Source organism: Elephas maximus, chromosome 22 (genome assembly GCF_024166365.1).
Source record: "Elephas maximus indicus isolate mEleMax1 chromosome 22, mEleMax1 primary haplotype, whole genome shotgun sequence".
In the NCBI taxonomy this organism is placed as follows: Eukaryota; Metazoa; Chordata; class Mammalia; order Proboscidea; family Elephantidae; genus Elephas; species Elephas maximus.
This window is the reverse complement of record NC_064840.1, coordinates 63894550-63912956: the sequence shown is the minus strand read 5'-3', so window position 1 is coordinate 63912956 and position 18407 is coordinate 63894550. Positions and strand designations below refer to the sequence as shown.

The 18407-nt window shown below is 38.0% G+C and overlaps 1 protein-coding gene across 1 annotated transcript in view; it reads left to right on the top strand.

Moving 5' to 3' along the window:
- KCNU1 (potassium calcium-activated channel subfamily U member 1) overlaps nt 1-18407 on the top strand; it is a 170952-nt gene that overhangs the window by 32357 nt on the left and 120188 nt on the right. Inside the window, 5 exon segments of the mRNA XM_049865508.1 lie at nt 702-777; nt 2528-2603; nt 6961-7131; nt 8204-8295; nt 10521-10631. Coding sequence (XP_049721465.1) covers nt 702-777; nt 2528-2603; nt 6961-7131; nt 8204-8295; nt 10521-10631 — 526 coding nt within the window.

Genomic DNA, 18407 nt, shown 5'->3' with positions numbered 1-18407 from the left:
TGGGATGCTTATACAGGTGGAGGAGATAAAAAGCCTCCTTTGGTCCTTAAAAGCTATAAACTGTCATATCCATATTTGCTGTGGCACGTTAGAGATTTATTTCACTTAATTAGTTACTCTGTCCTTAAGGTAGATGCATTGACACTGTATGGGCATTCTGGAGCTTTTATCTGTTTTTATGTAATTTTATATTATTATTTGTTATCTATAATAAAAGGCCCAATTCTATTACTTGCTGTCATTATCATCAGAATACATAAAGTAAAAAAAAAAAAAACACCAACGTTGAAGAGGATGTCATAGAGGTTCTGTGGTAGAGGGTTTAAGTTGTTTATGGAAAATTTGCTCTCAATTTTAAACATGAGTTAAATAGGAGAAAATGCACATAGTGCTTATTATATGTGAAACCCACTTCTATGTGCTTTCTGTTAATGCTTCGACTCTATGGGGTGAGTACTGTTATAATTCCTGTTCTACAGATGAGGAAATAGATTATGCCTTGGATTACAACAGCTACTAAGTGTCCAGGCCAGGATTTGAACCAGGGCCCATGCTCATAAACCCACAACATTATAAGATATTATGTTTGAGCATTTTAGGGAGAAAAAGAGTGCGAGGAATCCCAATTTTATTATACTTCAAACTACTCCCAGGAGTGACTGTCGTTTTTGGGCATCTTTTTCCTTTCAATTGCTTTGCAGGTCTAAGGTTCCTAAGAGCACTGAGGCTGCTAGAACTCCCACAAATCTTGCAAATTCTACAGGCCATCAAGACCAGGTAAACACTAGCCCTGCCTGAAGAACTGCCTACTTAACTAGTTTACGTTAAACCGAAAAAAAAAAAAAAAAAAACCCATTGCCATCGAGTTGGTTCAAACTCATAGAAAATGAAATTGTTGGTTAAGCTTTAAACTTAACTATTTCCCTTCAGAATTTCAGTGCAAAACTCACAAAATCCCCAAGCTCCCAAGATATTGTTCACTCAGTTTATCCCATTATATTACACAGCACACTGGATGAAAGGTTTGCAGTCATTTTGAAGAGTTTGTTATTTCTCTGTTTTGTAAAGCTACAATCCGTAAATTCATTTAGGAGTTAATTGTGAGCTCACAAAACAAATCAAAGCAATCCAGAGGCTTTGTTCTACACGTTTGCTTTTTATGAATCTTGTCTCTCCTGGCTAGGTAAAATAAGCATTTCTTCAGGGTTAGAAATGTGAGGCACCTCCTTTAACTCTGAACATGAGTTGCTTGGTAACAGTGGTGAACTACTGCTTACAGAAATAGAGCCATCTGTGCAGCCCTGGAAACCCTGGTGGTGTAGTGGTTAAGTGCTATGGCTGCTAACCATAACCAGGCTGGCAGTTCGAATCCTCCAGGCGCTCTTTGGAAACTCTATGGAGCAGTTCTATTCTGTCCTATAGGGTTGCTATGAGTCGGAATCAGCTCAACAGCAGTGGGTTTATTGAGTCCTCGTGGGGCAATGGTTAAGAAGTCAGCTGCTAACCAAAAGATCAGCAGCAGTTCGAATCCACCAGCTGCTCCTTGGAAACCCTACAGGGCAGTTCTGCTCTGTCCTGTAGGGTCACAATAAGTTGGAATGGACTTGACAGCAATGGGTTTGTTTTTTTGTTTTAAACATTAAAAAAAAAGAAAGAAAGAAATCCAAAGTACCTTTTGGTAGCAACACTTTCAGAGTTTTAATCCCCATGCCTCTGTGTTCTGACTGGAAGCATAGAACATTGCAGGCCAGGAGGATTTCACTGCTAAGTGTGTATGCTTCGTGGAAAAGTCGAGATGGGAAAGGGAGACTTCAGCTAAACTCTGTGGCTTTACTTAGGAGGTGAAAGCTTTTCTGATCCTCTTCACTCAGTGATCCTCTTATGAGGTTAACAATATGACTCTACATTTCTGTGATCTACTCAAAATTTCATTTTGCAAGCCCACTCCCTGGATTCCTAGGATAATGCATTTTGTACTATTACCTTAGACAATGTGACCATCTATTAAATTATTTTATAAATAATTTAGATAAGCCAAAAAGAAAACCAAACGCTTTGCCTCGAGTCAGTTTCGACATGCCGCAACGCTATAGGACAGAGTAGAACTGCCCCATAGAGTTTCCAAGGAGCAGCTGGTCGATTCAAACTGCTGGCCTTTTGGTTAGCAGCCAAACAGTTATCCACTGTGCCAGCATGTTATTAAAAAATATATATATAATTTTTTTTTTTTTTTAGTGAAAATCCAAATTTCTCAAACAAATGTTTCACTTGGTGAGTTTGGGGACTGTGCTTCTCACACTCTAATGTGTATATGAATCCAGCTGAGGAGCTTGTGAAAATGCAAATGCATAGTCGATACATCAGCGGTAGGGTGTGGAATTCTGCATTCGTCACATCCTCTCAGGTGACGCCAATACTGCTGGCCCACAAAGCACACTTTGAGTAGCCAGACCTCAGAGAGAGGTGTTCGTGTTGTTCTGAAACCTGTATGAGGAGGCCCAACTGCTCTTTGTCTTTCTTCCTCTAGTAACTCCGTGAAGTTTTCCAAACTGTTATCCATAATTCTTAGTATGTGGTTCACTGCTGCAGGATTCATTCACCTGGTAAGCATCTCATCACAATCCCTGTTATTCCTAGTCAGCGCCAATGCCCTTTCTTTGAAAAATGAAGTTGAAACTTCTGAGTACCTATCTCTATCACGAAAAGCCAATGAGAGGTTTATCTTCGTATTTCTCCTTTCTGGGTTTTCCCCACCCTCATATTTCTCACAAATATGTATCTGCTAAACTCAAGGTACCTATGTTCCCCCTTCGAACTTTAAAACCTGCTCTTAGGGAAAGACTTAAGAAGCTAACCCTTCAAAGGTGTAAGCAATAGATAAAGCGTATATATCCATATGGGTTCTAGCATTTTAACAAAGACTAAAAAGTCTTAAGTCAAAGTAATAAAGCTGACTGGAGGATTTCAGACTTATGAACAATAAGGGGTTGTGGGTGAGGAGCTGCTAAATTGTGAAGGGGAGCCTTGAGCATCCCTTGGTTCTCCAGAAAACAATCTGTATATACATAGCTGCCCTCCTTTGCCTACAAGAGAGGCTGGTTCTTATCCCACATAATCAAGAATCTAGTAAATGGATTATGACAATAGGAGAGACACTCCTGGATTTTATTGCCTGAGGACAGTTGAGAAGTCATTAGAAGATACAGAAATGGAAGTATTGAAGTAGGATGTTAAAAGTGTGTGGAGACTTTTGAGAAAAATAAAGTAAAAAATATAGTGGAAGTCATTTTTATTGGATTGCTTCTCTCAAAATTAATTAAAAGTAATAACAACAAAAAAGAAAAAATTAAAAGCTTACCATCTTCAACTCTGTGAGAAAAAATGTCAAATGCCCAATGCAAACTATGAACCTTCAGGAAATCTAAAACCAGTCTCATACTTCATCAGCACTGAAGCAGAAGAGAGATTTCCCTGAAAAGACATGTCACAGCAGTAAAGGTGGATCCCTGATTCTGGAGGATTGGACCTAGGGGAACGGGCCTACCATGGGAGAGGCAGTCAGTGTCCCTGTACAGACCTGCCGGAACATCATAGAATGGTGGACAAGAGAATGCTGAAGGGGAAACCATGATGACAGGGTATGCTTTTTGCCTTCAACAGCAGTTCCAGTGAAGGGCCCTGAAGGTGGTCTACAGGCATATTTTATTTGACGTAATTATGTTTTTATTTTCTGTTTTCTAATTTCTGTTTAAATTCGTTGTTGGCTTTTGTGGAGAGTTCAGATAAATATCTGGATTTCTGGGTTGTTTGGAAAAATAGAAGTTTCTGACAACCCTGCTCTGCCAAGGCACCAATAGACCTAGATGGAGAATAGCTGCTCCCTGTAAATAGCATGCTCTTAGGTTGGACACTGTCTCCACCAGCACCCTCCCTGAGTCATTAAAGCCTCTTGCTTGGCAGCTCTAGTCATGTGACTGTGTGCCCCTGTTGGGCACTGAGTCTCCCAGGCAAGGAGACAGCCTGCAAGGACAAGTGCAGAGAAAGAGGGAGAAGCAACCAGACAGCTTAGGGGCCTCCACTGTAAGCCATATCTGCTCCTGGAATGTTAAACCCATAAGAGCTATACCCCAGAGTGAAGAAAACAACAGATTTGATGAGAGCTATTTGAAATGACAAACCAAAGTCAAAGCTATGATTAACCCAACTTATTGCCTTCCCGTCCTACACTGTCCTTCAGCTTCAAGATGACACCACTCAAAGATGAGTATTAACCAGAAAGGAATCAAATGCTTAAATTCTGCCAAAATAACAAGGCTTGTGGTAGACAGCAGAGAGACAGCAGTATAGAAACAGTTACAGAATGCAATAGTTAAAAGAACCATTACAAGATAATATACCCAAGTAGCAAAGGAAAAGTTAATGTTTGAAACAATACGTATAAGGCTTAAAAAAAAAAAAACAAAAAACCTGAAAATGGTAATTGAAATAAGATATGCAAAGCTTTAAAAAAGAGATTGTTAAACAGTATAGCAAGAGTTGAAAATAAGCTGAAAGACAGCAGAAAAAAGGTATGACAGAGCCGAAAATCACATTGTTGCTGTTGGCTGCCATTGAGGTGACTGACTCATGGTGACCTTGTGTATAACAGAACAAAAGGTTGCATGGTTCAGTGCCCTCTTCATGATGATTGATATGTTTGGGCCCATTTTTATGACTATCATGCAATTCATCTCACTAAGGGTTTCCCTCATTTTCACTGGCCCTCTACAAAATATGATGTCTTTTTTTTTCAACAATTGATCTTTCCCGATGTGGCCAAAATGAGTTGAATCCTGCCACTCTTAAGGTGTTGGCAAAGAATACTGAATATACCTGGACTGTCAGGGAGTCCCTGTGTGGCACAAATGGTTTGCTCTTGGCTACTAACCGAAAAGTTGGTGTTCAAATTCACCCATCAGTGCAGCAGAAGAGAGATCTGGCAATCGGCTTCTATAAGATTACAGCCAAGAAAACCCTGTGGAGCACAGTTCTATTCTAAAGCTCATGGGGTCTCCAGGAGTTGGATTCAACTCGACAGCAACAGGTTTGGTGTTTTGGTTTGTTGGACTGCCAGAGAAACAAACAAATTTAATTTAGAAGAAATACAACCAGGATGTTCCTTCAAAAAACACATTAGGGAGAACTAAAAATATAATAAATGTGACATACAAAATGGTCAAAAACATTGTGGACAGGATGGAGGGAAAAAAACACTGTAATGGAAAAGAAGAAAGATACCGAAATGATTTTAAAGGCGAAACATGAAAATGGACAATATTGATTCAACATACTACAAAATTAGTCTTCCTGAAGAAGAGAAAACCATAAATGGTACCAGAAAAGTGTTATAAAATAAAGTCTTGACTCTGTAGATTAAAGAGCATTCAGCATCCCAGGAAAAATGACCCTAAACTGTGAACTCCAGCTATGGTCTGAAGCAGTTACTGAACCTCAGGGATAAGGAGAGAAGCCAGCAACAGCAAATCAAGTTAAATGAACTAGCCTCAGGTTTCTCTGCAGCATAAATCAATGCCAGAAATGACAGAGCAATATGTGCAATGTTTGCTTGAAAGAAAGTGTAACCTATCCAGTCGTTTTAAGCATGCAAGGGGAAATAATACCCATGAGCCTTTTGAAAACGTATCTTGATGATAAAATTCAGCCACACAGGCGGTGAATCAATATTAAGAACTCGAGAATGGGGACGCCATGATAAAAAGTAATGGTGGTGATCACAGAATATACAATATTTTTTTATGCCAGGATATGATTGAAACCCTGTGCTGAGATATTATAAATGACAATATGGAGTTTTAGTGAAGACTCCAGAGGTCAGAGAAAGAAGATTAGTAGACTTTCCAGCAAAGTCTACTACCAGGCATAACGGTTATATAGGCATACCATCTCTTCTTATTTTGGAGTGGGGTCCTATAGGAGCCCACATTCTTAACCTACTTACCAAATTTAAGAAAAAACCAGCATTTGACACATCACTATTAAAATGTGGTCAAATATCTGTGCAAAGTATATGATTTCTCTTTTCCACTTCAGTTCTTAACAACAAAAAAATTTTTTAAAAAAAGGCAAAAATGCAAAATAGTCAGGAAAAAACCCTTCTACTTTGCTCAGGAATCTTTAGCATTTTATCATCTTTTGTGAATAGAAATGGAAAAGATCTGGGAAATATGTAAACTTGGGGGGGAAATTTTCTAAAAATAGGAAAACAAAGGAAAAGTGTAGATATAAAAAAAAAGTAGATATAGATTTTACAATTGCCTAAATTACTCCATGTATTTAATATCATAAAAAGATAATCTGGTAAGTTTAGTTTTCTAAAATGTGATGACTCAGAGGTAAAAATCAGAGCAAAATATTTTTCAGAGTTTTTTTTTTTTTAAGTCACTCAAAAATTTTTGGTTGGGGGTGGGTGATAACTTGGAAAGCTTGTTTGCTTATTCATTTACTTTTCCTCAGACACCAGCATTCATATACTTGAGCTCACTGAAGTTAAATGCTATTTCAGTGTGTCTTTTTTTTTATGTAGTAATAATCCTGACCTAGCAAAAACTGATAATGAATAATAATTACTCGACCTGAGTCTTGGTGTCTTGTGACTCCAGGAAGTAACGATGCACCCACATGAAAAGAAAGAGGTATGGACAGCCATTCCCCTGTGGAGTCTTCCAAAGGCTGGAATCAAAATGCATGCCCCTCACATTCATCACTAATCACAATTAAGGAACCCAAGGCTTCACAGCCACTACCCACAATTTGCAAACTCTTCACAACAGCCTGAGAATCACTGACTATTTCATTTGAGTTGAAGTAAGGAAAATGAATCCAATGCATAGCCTTTTTTAAAAAAAACCTCCCCTTGTATTTCATTCAAAGATGTTTCCCGTGTCTTCTTTCTTTGGACAGGTGGAAAATTCTGGTGATCCTTGGCTCAAAGTTAGAAATTCACAGAATTTATCTTACTTTGAATCAATTTACCTAGTCGTGGCAACAACATCAACTGTTGGCTTTGGAGATGTGGTAGCCCGGACATCCCTGGGACGGACCTTCATCATCTTCTTCACCCTTGCGAGTTTGGTGAAGAGTGTTTTTAATCTTGTTTTGAATGAAACAAACAAACAAACAAAAAAACTGATTACCGTCAAGTCGATTCCGACTCGTAGCAACCATATAGGACAGAGTAGAATTGCCCCATAGGGTTTCCAAGGAGCACCTGGTGGATTTGAACTGCTGACCTTTTGGTTTAGCAGCTGTAGCTCTTAACCACTGTGCTACATAAATAAATTAAAAATTTGCTTAGTGGTTGGAAATAAAGCAATTTATTTTGGAGAGCGAATGTTGCATTATTCAGATCAAGTGTTAAATAAAAACAAAAGCTACATAGATCTAATGTTTTCTAAACTGCGTTCCCTAGAGCACATTATGTAACTGCTTGGCTGCTGGGGATAAAGGATGGTAGACAAACAAGAGCAGACAGTCCTTATAAACCTGCAAATAGATTTGAGCAACCCTGTTTTCCTTTATCTTTGGACCATGAGATTAAAGTCTTCATTCTAAAGAGAAAGGACATCTGAGATTTCACCTAAAGGAAGTTCTGTTCCTTCCAGCCCAAATGAGCTAGCTCTCACCAAACCAGTATCTTACATTAGACGAGTGAACATCTATGCTTGGTTTGAGAGTGTAGCAGGCACCAAGGAAGCCTTCTTTTCTTTTGCTGACTTTAATCTTAGTTTCTTAAAGACCGTAACAGTTCTTCACACTACCTTTCTAATACTCTGCCATTCGTAACCCTCATTTCAACCATTTCACCTTAATCCCCCTCTACTCCTTATGGTCCCATAATAATATAAAGTCAAGAAGTCTGCGGGGGAGTTAGAATTGAAGAAAGGAGCAAAGCAGGTAGGGGAGCTGTCTTACTGCTAGTCTTTGCTTTCATCATTTGGAAAGCTGAAAAGCATTTATGAAATTTGAGCTAAATCCAAAGACTGAAGAAAAAGAAATATGTTCTTCCTTTTAAAATACAGGTCATAGTCATGTCCCTCTTAGAGGAGAGAAAATTTTACATAACTTCTCTTTCTTCATAATCGTAGAATTTTGGAGTATTCTTCAAAATAATGAGAGCTAAGGTCTTGTTTGCTGATTATTTTAGATACTGTTTGCAAAATACGTCCCTGAAATTGTGGAACTTTTTGCTAACAAGAGGAAATACACCAATTCCTATGAAGTGGTCAAAGGGAAGAAGTAAGTATTTTTTCACGTGTAATTTCTAGTTTGAGAGATTCTGTCTCATTCTAAACACCTGATATTATTGCCTTATCTAGCTATGGAACCAAAGGTGAAAATTTTGACAAGGGTCTTCATTAATTAGAGAGGGCTGTGCTAGAATAAAATCCATAAGAAGATATTTGGTACTTGAGAAAACCAACCTAAACTAAACCTGTTACCGTCGGGTCGATTCCAACTCATGGCGACCGTATGGGACAGGGTAGAACTACCCTTTAGAGTTTCCAGGGAGCACCTGGTGGATTCCAACTGCTGACCTTCTGGTTAGCAGCTATAGCACTTAACCACTACACCACCAGTGTTTCCTGGTACTTGATACAGCTGCTATATTTATATCTTATGAATAAGAGCAGTTAAGTCATCTAAAATGACAGGTAATATTGTATCCATTGTCAATTAGTATTACTGGATGTGGCAATACTTCTGTGGTCCCCATCGCTAACTGTTCTCTTACTACTAATTGTCTTACTCATTTTCATCATGTGATTGACTTATAGCTATATAATGCATCAAATCAAAGCAACAGTTCAAATTTGAAATAATTCGATTCAGTTGCCATAGCCAAAACCTCCCTAAATGATCTGGGCCTCAGTTAAAGGCGGAGGTTTGCTACAGTGAGAAGCAATGTCTATGCCCTCTTTTACAACGCTTGCTAGATCACCTACCCTGTTGGCGCCACAGCCATTTGTTCCCAGGAGGGAAACGAGTTGGAGCTGATTTGACCCTGCTTCTCTGTAGATTCATGTTACCTCAGTTTCCATTGTACTTTGTCACATCTGAGAATGGATTAGAGATCTTAAATTTGATATCGTTCTGTTTAATTTAGTCCCTGTCTGTTATACATGAAAGAGGCACAATTTAGATAAGCTCACTTTGGGTGATCTTCTCATGCAGTTGGGTGAAAACTATAATTAGCCTAGGAGTGTGAGCCGGTTGGAGCCCTGGTGATGCAGTGGTTAAGAGCTCCGCTGCTAACCAAAAGCTCAACCATTCGAATTCACCAGCAACTCCTTGAAAATCCTATGGGGCAGTTCTGCTCTGTCCTATAGGGTCACTATGAGTTGGAATCGACTCGACGGCCATGGGTTTATGACCCAGTTGCCATTGAGTTGATTCCGCTCATGGCAACCCCGTGTGTGTGAGAATAGAACTGTGCTATGTTTTTTTTTGTTTTTTTTTTTTTTTATGTAGGGTTTTCAATAGCTGATTTTTTGGAAGTAGATTGCCAGGCCTTTCTTTGGAGGCTCCTCTGGGTAAACTCGAACCTCCAGTTCCATTTGGTTAGCAGCCAATGATGAGAAAGTAATAATAATAAAAGTCCATGAAATAAACTAAATAAGCCAAACTCTGATCCAGTTATCCCAAGAAAGGCATATGGGACACATGCTAAATCAGCTAATAACATCTGGAAAGTTTGCCCTTAATTTAAGCTAAAATTGTTTTCAGTTTAATTAAAGGACTAATAGGGGAAAAGCTTCTTAAAATATATTAATCCTAAAGAAATTGGCAGCTATTTTTACCATAAAAGCTACACGCATAGATTTTGCACCTCTCCTTGTTGCCTCTCCATTGGACTCACTTTTTGGGACCACTTATCTGAAAAAGTCATCCACTGAAAACTCGGCAGAGCACAGTTCTACTCTGACACACATGGGGCCGCCATGAGTCGGAGTCAACTTGGGGGCCGCTGGTGTAGACAATTTAGATTTGGAAAGCAAACAAAAAATAACCTAGAATATAGTGCCACTTAGGCCATGGTATTTGACTATAGGAAAATCAATTAACCATTCTGAGCCTCAGTTTTTCAGCAGCCAGGATATATCAGTGAATCAGGAAACAAGTGAAGACTTAAGCGATACCATACACATCCAGGTTTGTTATAAGTAAATATGTAAAATCTAGCAATGGTAGTTATTGTTGTATTCCTGACACAAATAAAGCTGTATGTCATTCAAATGTTTGGAGTTATACCCTTCTTGAGATTGAATAGAGACTACAGGAATCTGGTGTTTGTTTTATATATTGGAGATGCAGGCTGTAATATTTCTGTTTTCTATGTCTGCATGATTCAAATACCAAATTTATTTAAAACTAGGTTTAAGCTAAGTGCCCATCTCTAAATCTTGACAGAAAGCTAACCTCTGTTCCTGAGATCTTCTGCTTCACCTGTTCTTGCCGCCTAGGTTCATTGTGGTTTGTGGAAACATCACTGTCGACAGTGTGAGTGCTTTTCTGAGCAATTTCCTCCGCCATAATTTGGAAGAAATCAGCACGGAAATCGTTTTTCTGGGAGAGTAAGTGGCTCATGGGTTCTAAATTAATGCTTGAAATGTGTGTGAATATTTCTAATGAAAAAGATTACTCTTGTAACATTCATAGAAAATTTAGGAAACCCTAATAAGCAAAAAGGAAAAAAAAAAAAGCAACCTAATGACCAAGGGTAACCTCTGCAAATATTTTGGAATATATTTTCCCAGATGTTTTTCTGCATATGTACTGAGATTATTTAAGGGATTCCCCATCATTTAGCCTTTAAATTATTCTACACTTATTATCAGAGTCCCTGGGTGGTGCCAGCAGTTATTACACTTGGCTGCTAACGAAAAGATTGGAGGTTTTAGTCCACCTAGAGGCACCTCACAAGAAAGGCCTGCCAATCTCCTTCCCAAAAATCAGCCATTGAAAACCCTGAGGAGCACAAAAACACTCTGACACACATGGGGTCACCATCGATTCAATGGCAAATGGTGGTACATTTGTTATTATTATGTATGCCCATAATTTGTGCACAAACCTGTTGTACTTCACAGTTATTATTCTACCCATTAATTCTCAGAATTGAAAGCATTCATTTCAGATAGATGCAGAAAGGATTGCTGTTGATGATGTTTTGTCCTTTGCAGGTTACCTTTCCACTAGCAGCAGCCAAGTCAAATATTTTGTCAACTGCTAGGAAACACATATTTAATTAAAAAAAAAAAAAGATCTTAAGTAGGCAAAATGGGGGAAATCCTGGTGGTGTAGTGGTTAAGTGCTACTGGGGCTAACCAAAAGGTTGCAGCTCAAATCCACGAGGCACTCCTTGGAAACTCCACGGGGCAGTTCTGCCCTGTCCTCTAGGGTCGCTATCAGTCGGAATCGACTCGACAGCAATGGAGGGGGAGGCAAAATCGTTTCTTGTTCTTTTGTTTTTCAGTTTGCAATTTTGACTACTTTTAAGATTGAGCAATTTTTGTATGTTTTGACTCTTTGCTTTCCTTTTGAAATTCATCTTAATTGCTTTAATTCTCTTTACTATTAGGATGGTCATCTGTTGCTTTATTGAGTTACAAGCACTCTGAATATATTTTGATATTAGCCCTTTAGGCTGAAAATATTTTTCCTCCTTGTTTGTTTTTTAATTTTGTTTGTGCTTTTATTTTAATACAGATAGATGCATTTAATTTGCATGTACTTGAATCCATCAACTCTTTTTGATCTGTTGCTTTTCTGATGTTCTTAGGGATCTCTGTTCTAGAATTAAATAAATATTAGTCTAGCATTTTCATGTTTTTTTTTTTTAATTTTTATTGTGCTTTAATTGAAAGTTTACAAATCAAGTCGGACTCTCATACAAAAATTTATAAACCCCTTGCTATATACTCCTAATTGCTCTCCCCCTAATGAGACAGCACACTCCTTCCCTCCACTCAGTCTTTTTGTGTCCATTCGACCAGCTTCTGACCCCCTCTACCCTCTCATCTCCCCTTCAGACAGGAGATGGCAGCATAGTCTCATGGGTCTACTTGATTCAAGAAGCTCATTCTTTACCAGTATCATTGTCTATCCCATAGTCCAGTTCAGTCCCTGTCTGAAGAGTTGGCTTTGGGAATGGTTCCTGTCTTGGGATAACAGAAGGTCTGGGGACCATGACTTCCAGGGTCATTCTAGTCTCAGGCAGACCATTAAGTCTGGTCTTTTTACGAGAATTTGGGGTCTCCATCCCACTGCTCTCCTGCTCCCTCAGGGGTTCTCTGTTGTGTTCCCTGACAGGACAGTCATCGGTTGTAGCCGGGCACCTTCTAGTTCTTCTGGTCTCAGGCTAATGTAGTCTCTGGTTTATGTGGCCCTTTCTGCCTCTTAGGCTCATAATTACCTTGTGTCTTTGGTGTTCTTCATTGTCCTTTGCTCCAGGTGGGTTGAGACCAATTGATGCATCTGAGATGGCCACTGGCTAACGTTTAAGACCCCAGATGCCACCCTCCAAAGTGGGATGCAGAATATTTTCTTAATAGATTTTATTATGCCAATTGACTTAGATGTCTCCTGAAACCGTGCCCCCCAAAGTCCTGCCCCTGCTACACTGGCCTTCGAAGCGTTCAGTTTATTCAGAAAACTTCTTTGCTTTTGGTTTAGTCTAGTTGTGGTGACCTCTCCTGTATTGTGTCTTAACTTTCCCATCACCTAAAATAGTTCTTACCTACTATCTAATTAGTGAATACCCCCTCCCCCCCTCCCTCCCTCCCTCCCTCCCCGCTCTCGTAACCATCAAATAATAGTTTCTTCTCTGTTTAAACTATTTCTCAAGTTCTTGTAATAGCGGTCTTATACAATATTTGTCCTCTTGCAGCTGACTAATTTCACTCAGCATAAAGCCTTCCAGATTCCTCCATGTTATGAAATGTTTCATGGATTCATCATTGTTCTTTATTGATGTGTAATATTCCATTACGTGAATATACCATAATTTATTTATCCATTCATTCGTTGATGGGCACCTTGGTTGCTTCCGTCTTTTTGCTATTGTAAACAGTGCTGCAATGAACATGGGCGTGCATATAGCTGTTCGTGTAAAGGCTCTTATTTCTCTAGGATATATTCCAAGGAGTGGGATTGCAGGATTGTATGGTAGTTCTATTTCTTTGAGGAAGTGCTAAATGGATTTCCAAAGTGGTTGTACCATTTTACATTCCCACCAGCAGTGTATAAGTGTTCCAGTCTCTCCACAACATCTCCAACATTTATTATTTTGCGTTTTTTTTTGATTAATGCCAGCCTTGTTAGAGTGAGATAGGATCTCATTGAAGTTTTGATTTGCGTTTCTCTAACGGCTAATGATCCTGAGCATTTCCTCATGTATCTCTTAGCTACCTGAATGTCTTCTTTAGTGAAGTGCATGTTCATATCCTTTGCCCATTTTTTAATTGGGTTATTTGTCTTTTTGTAGTTGAGTTTTTGCAGTATCATACGGATTTTAGAGATCAGGCGCTGATGAGAAATGTCATGGCTAAAAACGTTTTCCCAGTCTGTAGGTAATATTTTTACTCTTTTGGTGAAGTCTTTGGATGAGCATAGGTGTTTGATTTTTAAGAGCTCCCAGTTAGCTGGTTTCTCTTCTGCATTGTTAGTAATGTTTTGTACACTGTTTATGCCATGTATTAGGGCTCTTATTTTTTCTTCCATGATCTTTATAGTTTTAGGTTTTATATTTAGGTCTTTGATCCATTTTGAGTTAGTTTTTGTGCATGGTGTGAGGTATGGGCCTTGTTTCACTTTTTTGCAAATGGATATCCAGTTCTGCCAGCACCATTTCTTTAAAAAGACTGTCTTTTCCCCCTTAACTGACTTTGGGCCTTTGTCAAATATTAGCTGCTCATATGTGGATGGATTTATGTCTGGATTCTCAAATCTGTTCCATTGGTCTATATATCTGTTGTTGTACCAGTACCAGGCTGTTTTGACTACTGTGGGCAGTATAATAGGTTCTGAAATCAGGTAGAGTGAGGCCTCCCACTTAGTTCTTCATTTTCAGTAATGCTTTACTTATCCAGGGCCTCTTTCCCTTCCATATGAAGTTGGTGATTTGTTTCTCCATCTCATTAAAAAATGTCATTGGAATTTGGATTGGAATTGCATTGTATGTATAGATGGCTTTTGGTAGGATAGACATTTTTACAATGTTAATTCTTCCTATCCGTGAGCAAGGTATGTTTTTCCACTTTTGTAGGTCTCTTTTGGTTTCTTGCAGTAGTGTCTTATAGTTTTCTATGTATAGGTCTTTTTCATCTCTGGTAAGATTTATTCGTTAAGTATTTTGTCTCCTTGTGGGCTACTGTAAGTGGTATTGATTTGGTGATTTCCTCTTCGACATTCTCTTTGTTGGTGTAGAGGAATCCAAGTGATTTTTTTTTTATGTTTATCTTGTATCCTGATATTCTGCTGAATTCTTCTATTAGTTTCGGTAGTTTTCTTGAGGATTTTTTAGGGTTTTCTGTGTATAAGATCACGTCATCTGCAAATAGAGGTAGTTTTACTTCTTCCTTACCAATCTGGATGCCCTTTATTTCTTTATCTAGCCTAATTGCTCTGGCTAGGACCTCCAACACAATGTTGAATGAGAGCAGTGATAAAGGGCTTCCTTGTCTGGTTCCCAATCTCAAGGGGAATGCTTTCAGACACTCTCCATTTAGGATGATGTTGGCTGTTGGCTTTGTATAAATGCCCTTTATTATGTTGAGGAATTTTCCTTCCATTCCTATTTTGCTGAGAGTTTTTATCATGAATGGGTATTGAGCTTTGTCATATGCCTTTTCTGCATCAATTAATAAAATCGTGGCTCGTGTCTTTGGTTTTATTTATATGATGGATTACATTAATTGTTTTTCTGATGTTGAACCATCCCTGCGTACTTGGTATGAATCCCACTTGGTCATGGTGAATTATTTTTTTGATATATTATTGAATTCTATTGGCTAGAATTTTGTTGAGGATTTTTGCATCTAAGTTCATGAGGAATATAAGTCTGTAATTTTCCTTTTTTATGGTGTCTTTACCTGGTTTTGGTATCAGGAATATGCTGGCTTCCTAGAATGAGTTTGGGAGTATTCCATCCTTTTCTATGTTCTGAATACCTTTAGTAGCAGTGGTGTTAATTCTTTTCCGAAAGTCTGATCGAACTCTGGAGTGAAGCCATCTGGGCCAGGGCTTTTTTTGTTGTTGGGAGTTTTTTGATTACCTTTTCAATCTCTTCTTTTGGTATGGGTCTATTTAGTTGTTCTACCTCTATTTGTGTTAGTTTAGGTAGGTAGTGTATTTCTAGGAATTCATCTATTTCTTCTAGGTTTTCAAATTTGTTAGAATACAATTTTTCATAGTAATCTGATATGATTCTTTTAATTTCAGTTGGGTCTGTTTTGATATCACCCATCTCATTTCTTATTCGGATTATTTGCTTCCTCTCCTGTTTTTCTTTTGTCAGTTTGGCCAGTGGTTTATCAATTTTGTTATTTTTTTCAAAGAACCAGCTTTTGGTCTTGTTAACGTTCAATTGTTTTTCTGTTTTCTATTTCATTTAGTTTTGCTCTAATTTTTGTTATTTCCTTTCTTCTAGTGCATGAAGGTTTCTTTTGTTGCTCTCTATTTATTCAGGTCCTAGGTATTATTCTCTGATTTTGGCCCTTTCTTCTTTTTGTATGTGTGCATTTATCGATATAAATTGACCTCTGAGCACTGCTTTCGCTGTGTCCCAAAGGTTCTGATAGGAAGTGTTTTCATTCTCTTTGGATTCTCTGAATTTCTTTATTCCATCCTTAATGTCTTCTATAATCCAGTCCTTTTTAAGCAGGGTATTGTTCAGTTTCCAAGTGTTTGATTTCTTTTCCCTCCTTTTTCTGTTATTGATTTCTACTTTTATGGCCTTATGGCCAGAGAAGATGCTTTGTAATATTTCAATGTTTTGGATTCTGCTAAGGCTTGCTTTATGCCCTAATATGTGATCTTTTCTAGAGAATGTTCCATGTGCGCTAGAAAAGAAAGTATACTTGGCCGCCATTGGGTGGAGTGTTCTCTATTTGTCTATGAGGTTAAGTTGGTTGATTGCGGCATTTAGATCTTCTGTGTCTTTATTGAGCTTCTTTCCAGATGTCCTGTCCTTCACCGAAAGTGGTATGTTGAAGCCTCCTGCTATAATTGTGGAGCTGTCTATCTTACTTTTCAATGCTGATAGAGTTTGTTTTATATATCTTGTAGCCCTGTCATTGGGTGCATAAATATTTCATATGATTATATCCTCCTGGTATATTGTCTCTTTAATCATTATATAGTGTCTTTCCTTATCCTTTGTGGTGGATTTAACTTTAAAGTCTATTTTGTCAGAAATTAATATTACCACTCCTGCTCTTTTTTGATTATCGTTTGCTTGATATATTTTTTCCATCCTTTGAGTTTTAGTTTGTTTGTGTCTCTAAGTCTGAGTTGTGTCTCTTGTAGGCAGCGTATAGACGGATCATGATTTGTTTATCCATTCTGCCACTCTCTGTTTCTTTATCAGTGCATTTAGTCCATTAACATTCAGCGTAATTATGCATAGGTATGAGTTTAGTGCTCTCATTTTGATGTCTTTTTTTATGTGATGACAGTTTCTTTTTCCCACTTAATTTTTTGTGTTGTGTAGTTTTTCTTTATATATTGTATTTTCTTCTTCTTTGTTGTCCTTGATTTTGTTTCTGCTGAGTCTCTATTTTTTTCTTGTATTTTATTTCAGTGAGTAGGATAGGTAGTCTCCTTTGTGGAGTGTAAACCTAACTTTTATTTCTTTATATCGCCTTGTCTTCCTCTCCATATGAAAGACCTATAACTACATTTCTTAGTCCCTCTTTATTATTTCAATGTTGTCTTCTTTTACATGATGACATCGCTGTTTCCCTGTTTTGAGCGTTTTTTTATCTTGATTTGTTTTTTGTGATTTCCCTGTCTGGGTTAACATCTGATTGCTCTGTCCAGTGTTCTAGCCTTGGGTTGATACCTGATATTATTGATTTTCTAACCAAAGAACTCTGTTTAGTATTTCTTGTAGTTTTGGTTTGGTTTTTATGAATTCCCTGAACTTCTGTTTGTCTGTAAATGTCCTAATTTCACCTTCATATGTGAGAGACAGTTTTGCTGGATATACGATTCTTGTCTGGCAGTTTTTTTCCTTCAATGCTTTATATAAGTCATCCCATTGCCTTCTTGCCTGCATGGTTTCTGCCGAGTAGTCCGAGTTTATTCTTATTGACTCTCCTGTGTAGGTGACTTCATTTATCCCTAGCTCCTCTTAAAATTCTTTCTTTATCTTTGCTTTTGGGAAGTTTGATTATAATACATTTTGGTGACTTTCCTTTTTAAAATCTACTTTATGTGGAGTTCTGTGAGCATCTTGGATTGATATCTTCTTATCTTTCATGACATCAGGGAAGTTTTCTGCCAAAAAAATCTTCAACAATTCTGTCTGTATTTTCTGTTATCCCTCCCTGTTCTGGTACTCCAGTTACTCATAGGTTATTTCTCTTGATATAGTCCCACACGATTCTTAAGGTTTCTTCATTTTTTTTAATTCTTTTATCTGACTTTTCTTCAGATATGTTGGTGCCAAGTGTTTTATCTTCAAGATCACCAATTCTGCCTTCCACTTGCTCAATTCTGCTCCTCTGATTTTCTGTTGAGTTGTCTGATTCTGTAACTATATTGTTAATCTTCTGAATTTCTGATTGCTGTCTCTGTATGGGTTCTTGCAGCTTATTAAACTTTTCATTTTGTTCTTGAATAGCCTTTTTAATTTCTTCACCTGTTTATCTGTGTGTTCCTTGGCTTGTTCTGCATATTACCTGATCTCCATTCTGTTGTCTTGAAGAGCTCTGTATACTGATCTTCTGAATTCTGCTTCTGGTAATTCCAGAAAGGCACGTTCATCCAGAAGATCCTTTGATTCTCTGTTTTGAGATCTTGCTGAAGTGATCATGGTCTGGTTTTTTATGTGGTTTGATATTGACTGTTGTCTCCATGCCATCTATAAGTTCTTATATTAGTTTATTTTATGTTTGCTTACTGTATCCTATTTTCTTGCTTTGTTTTGTTTTGATATGCCCAAATGGGTTGCTTGAGTGAGCTAGCTTGATTATTTTCACCTTTGGAGTTCTGACATCCTGTCACCAGATGGCTAGAGCTGTTATCAGGTGTATCAGTCTAGGAGTCCATTCATTCTTCTTGTGAGAATTCAGCTCAGGTGTCCAGGTAGCTGGTCATCAAGTGTGTAGTACAGGCTTTGTCCTACA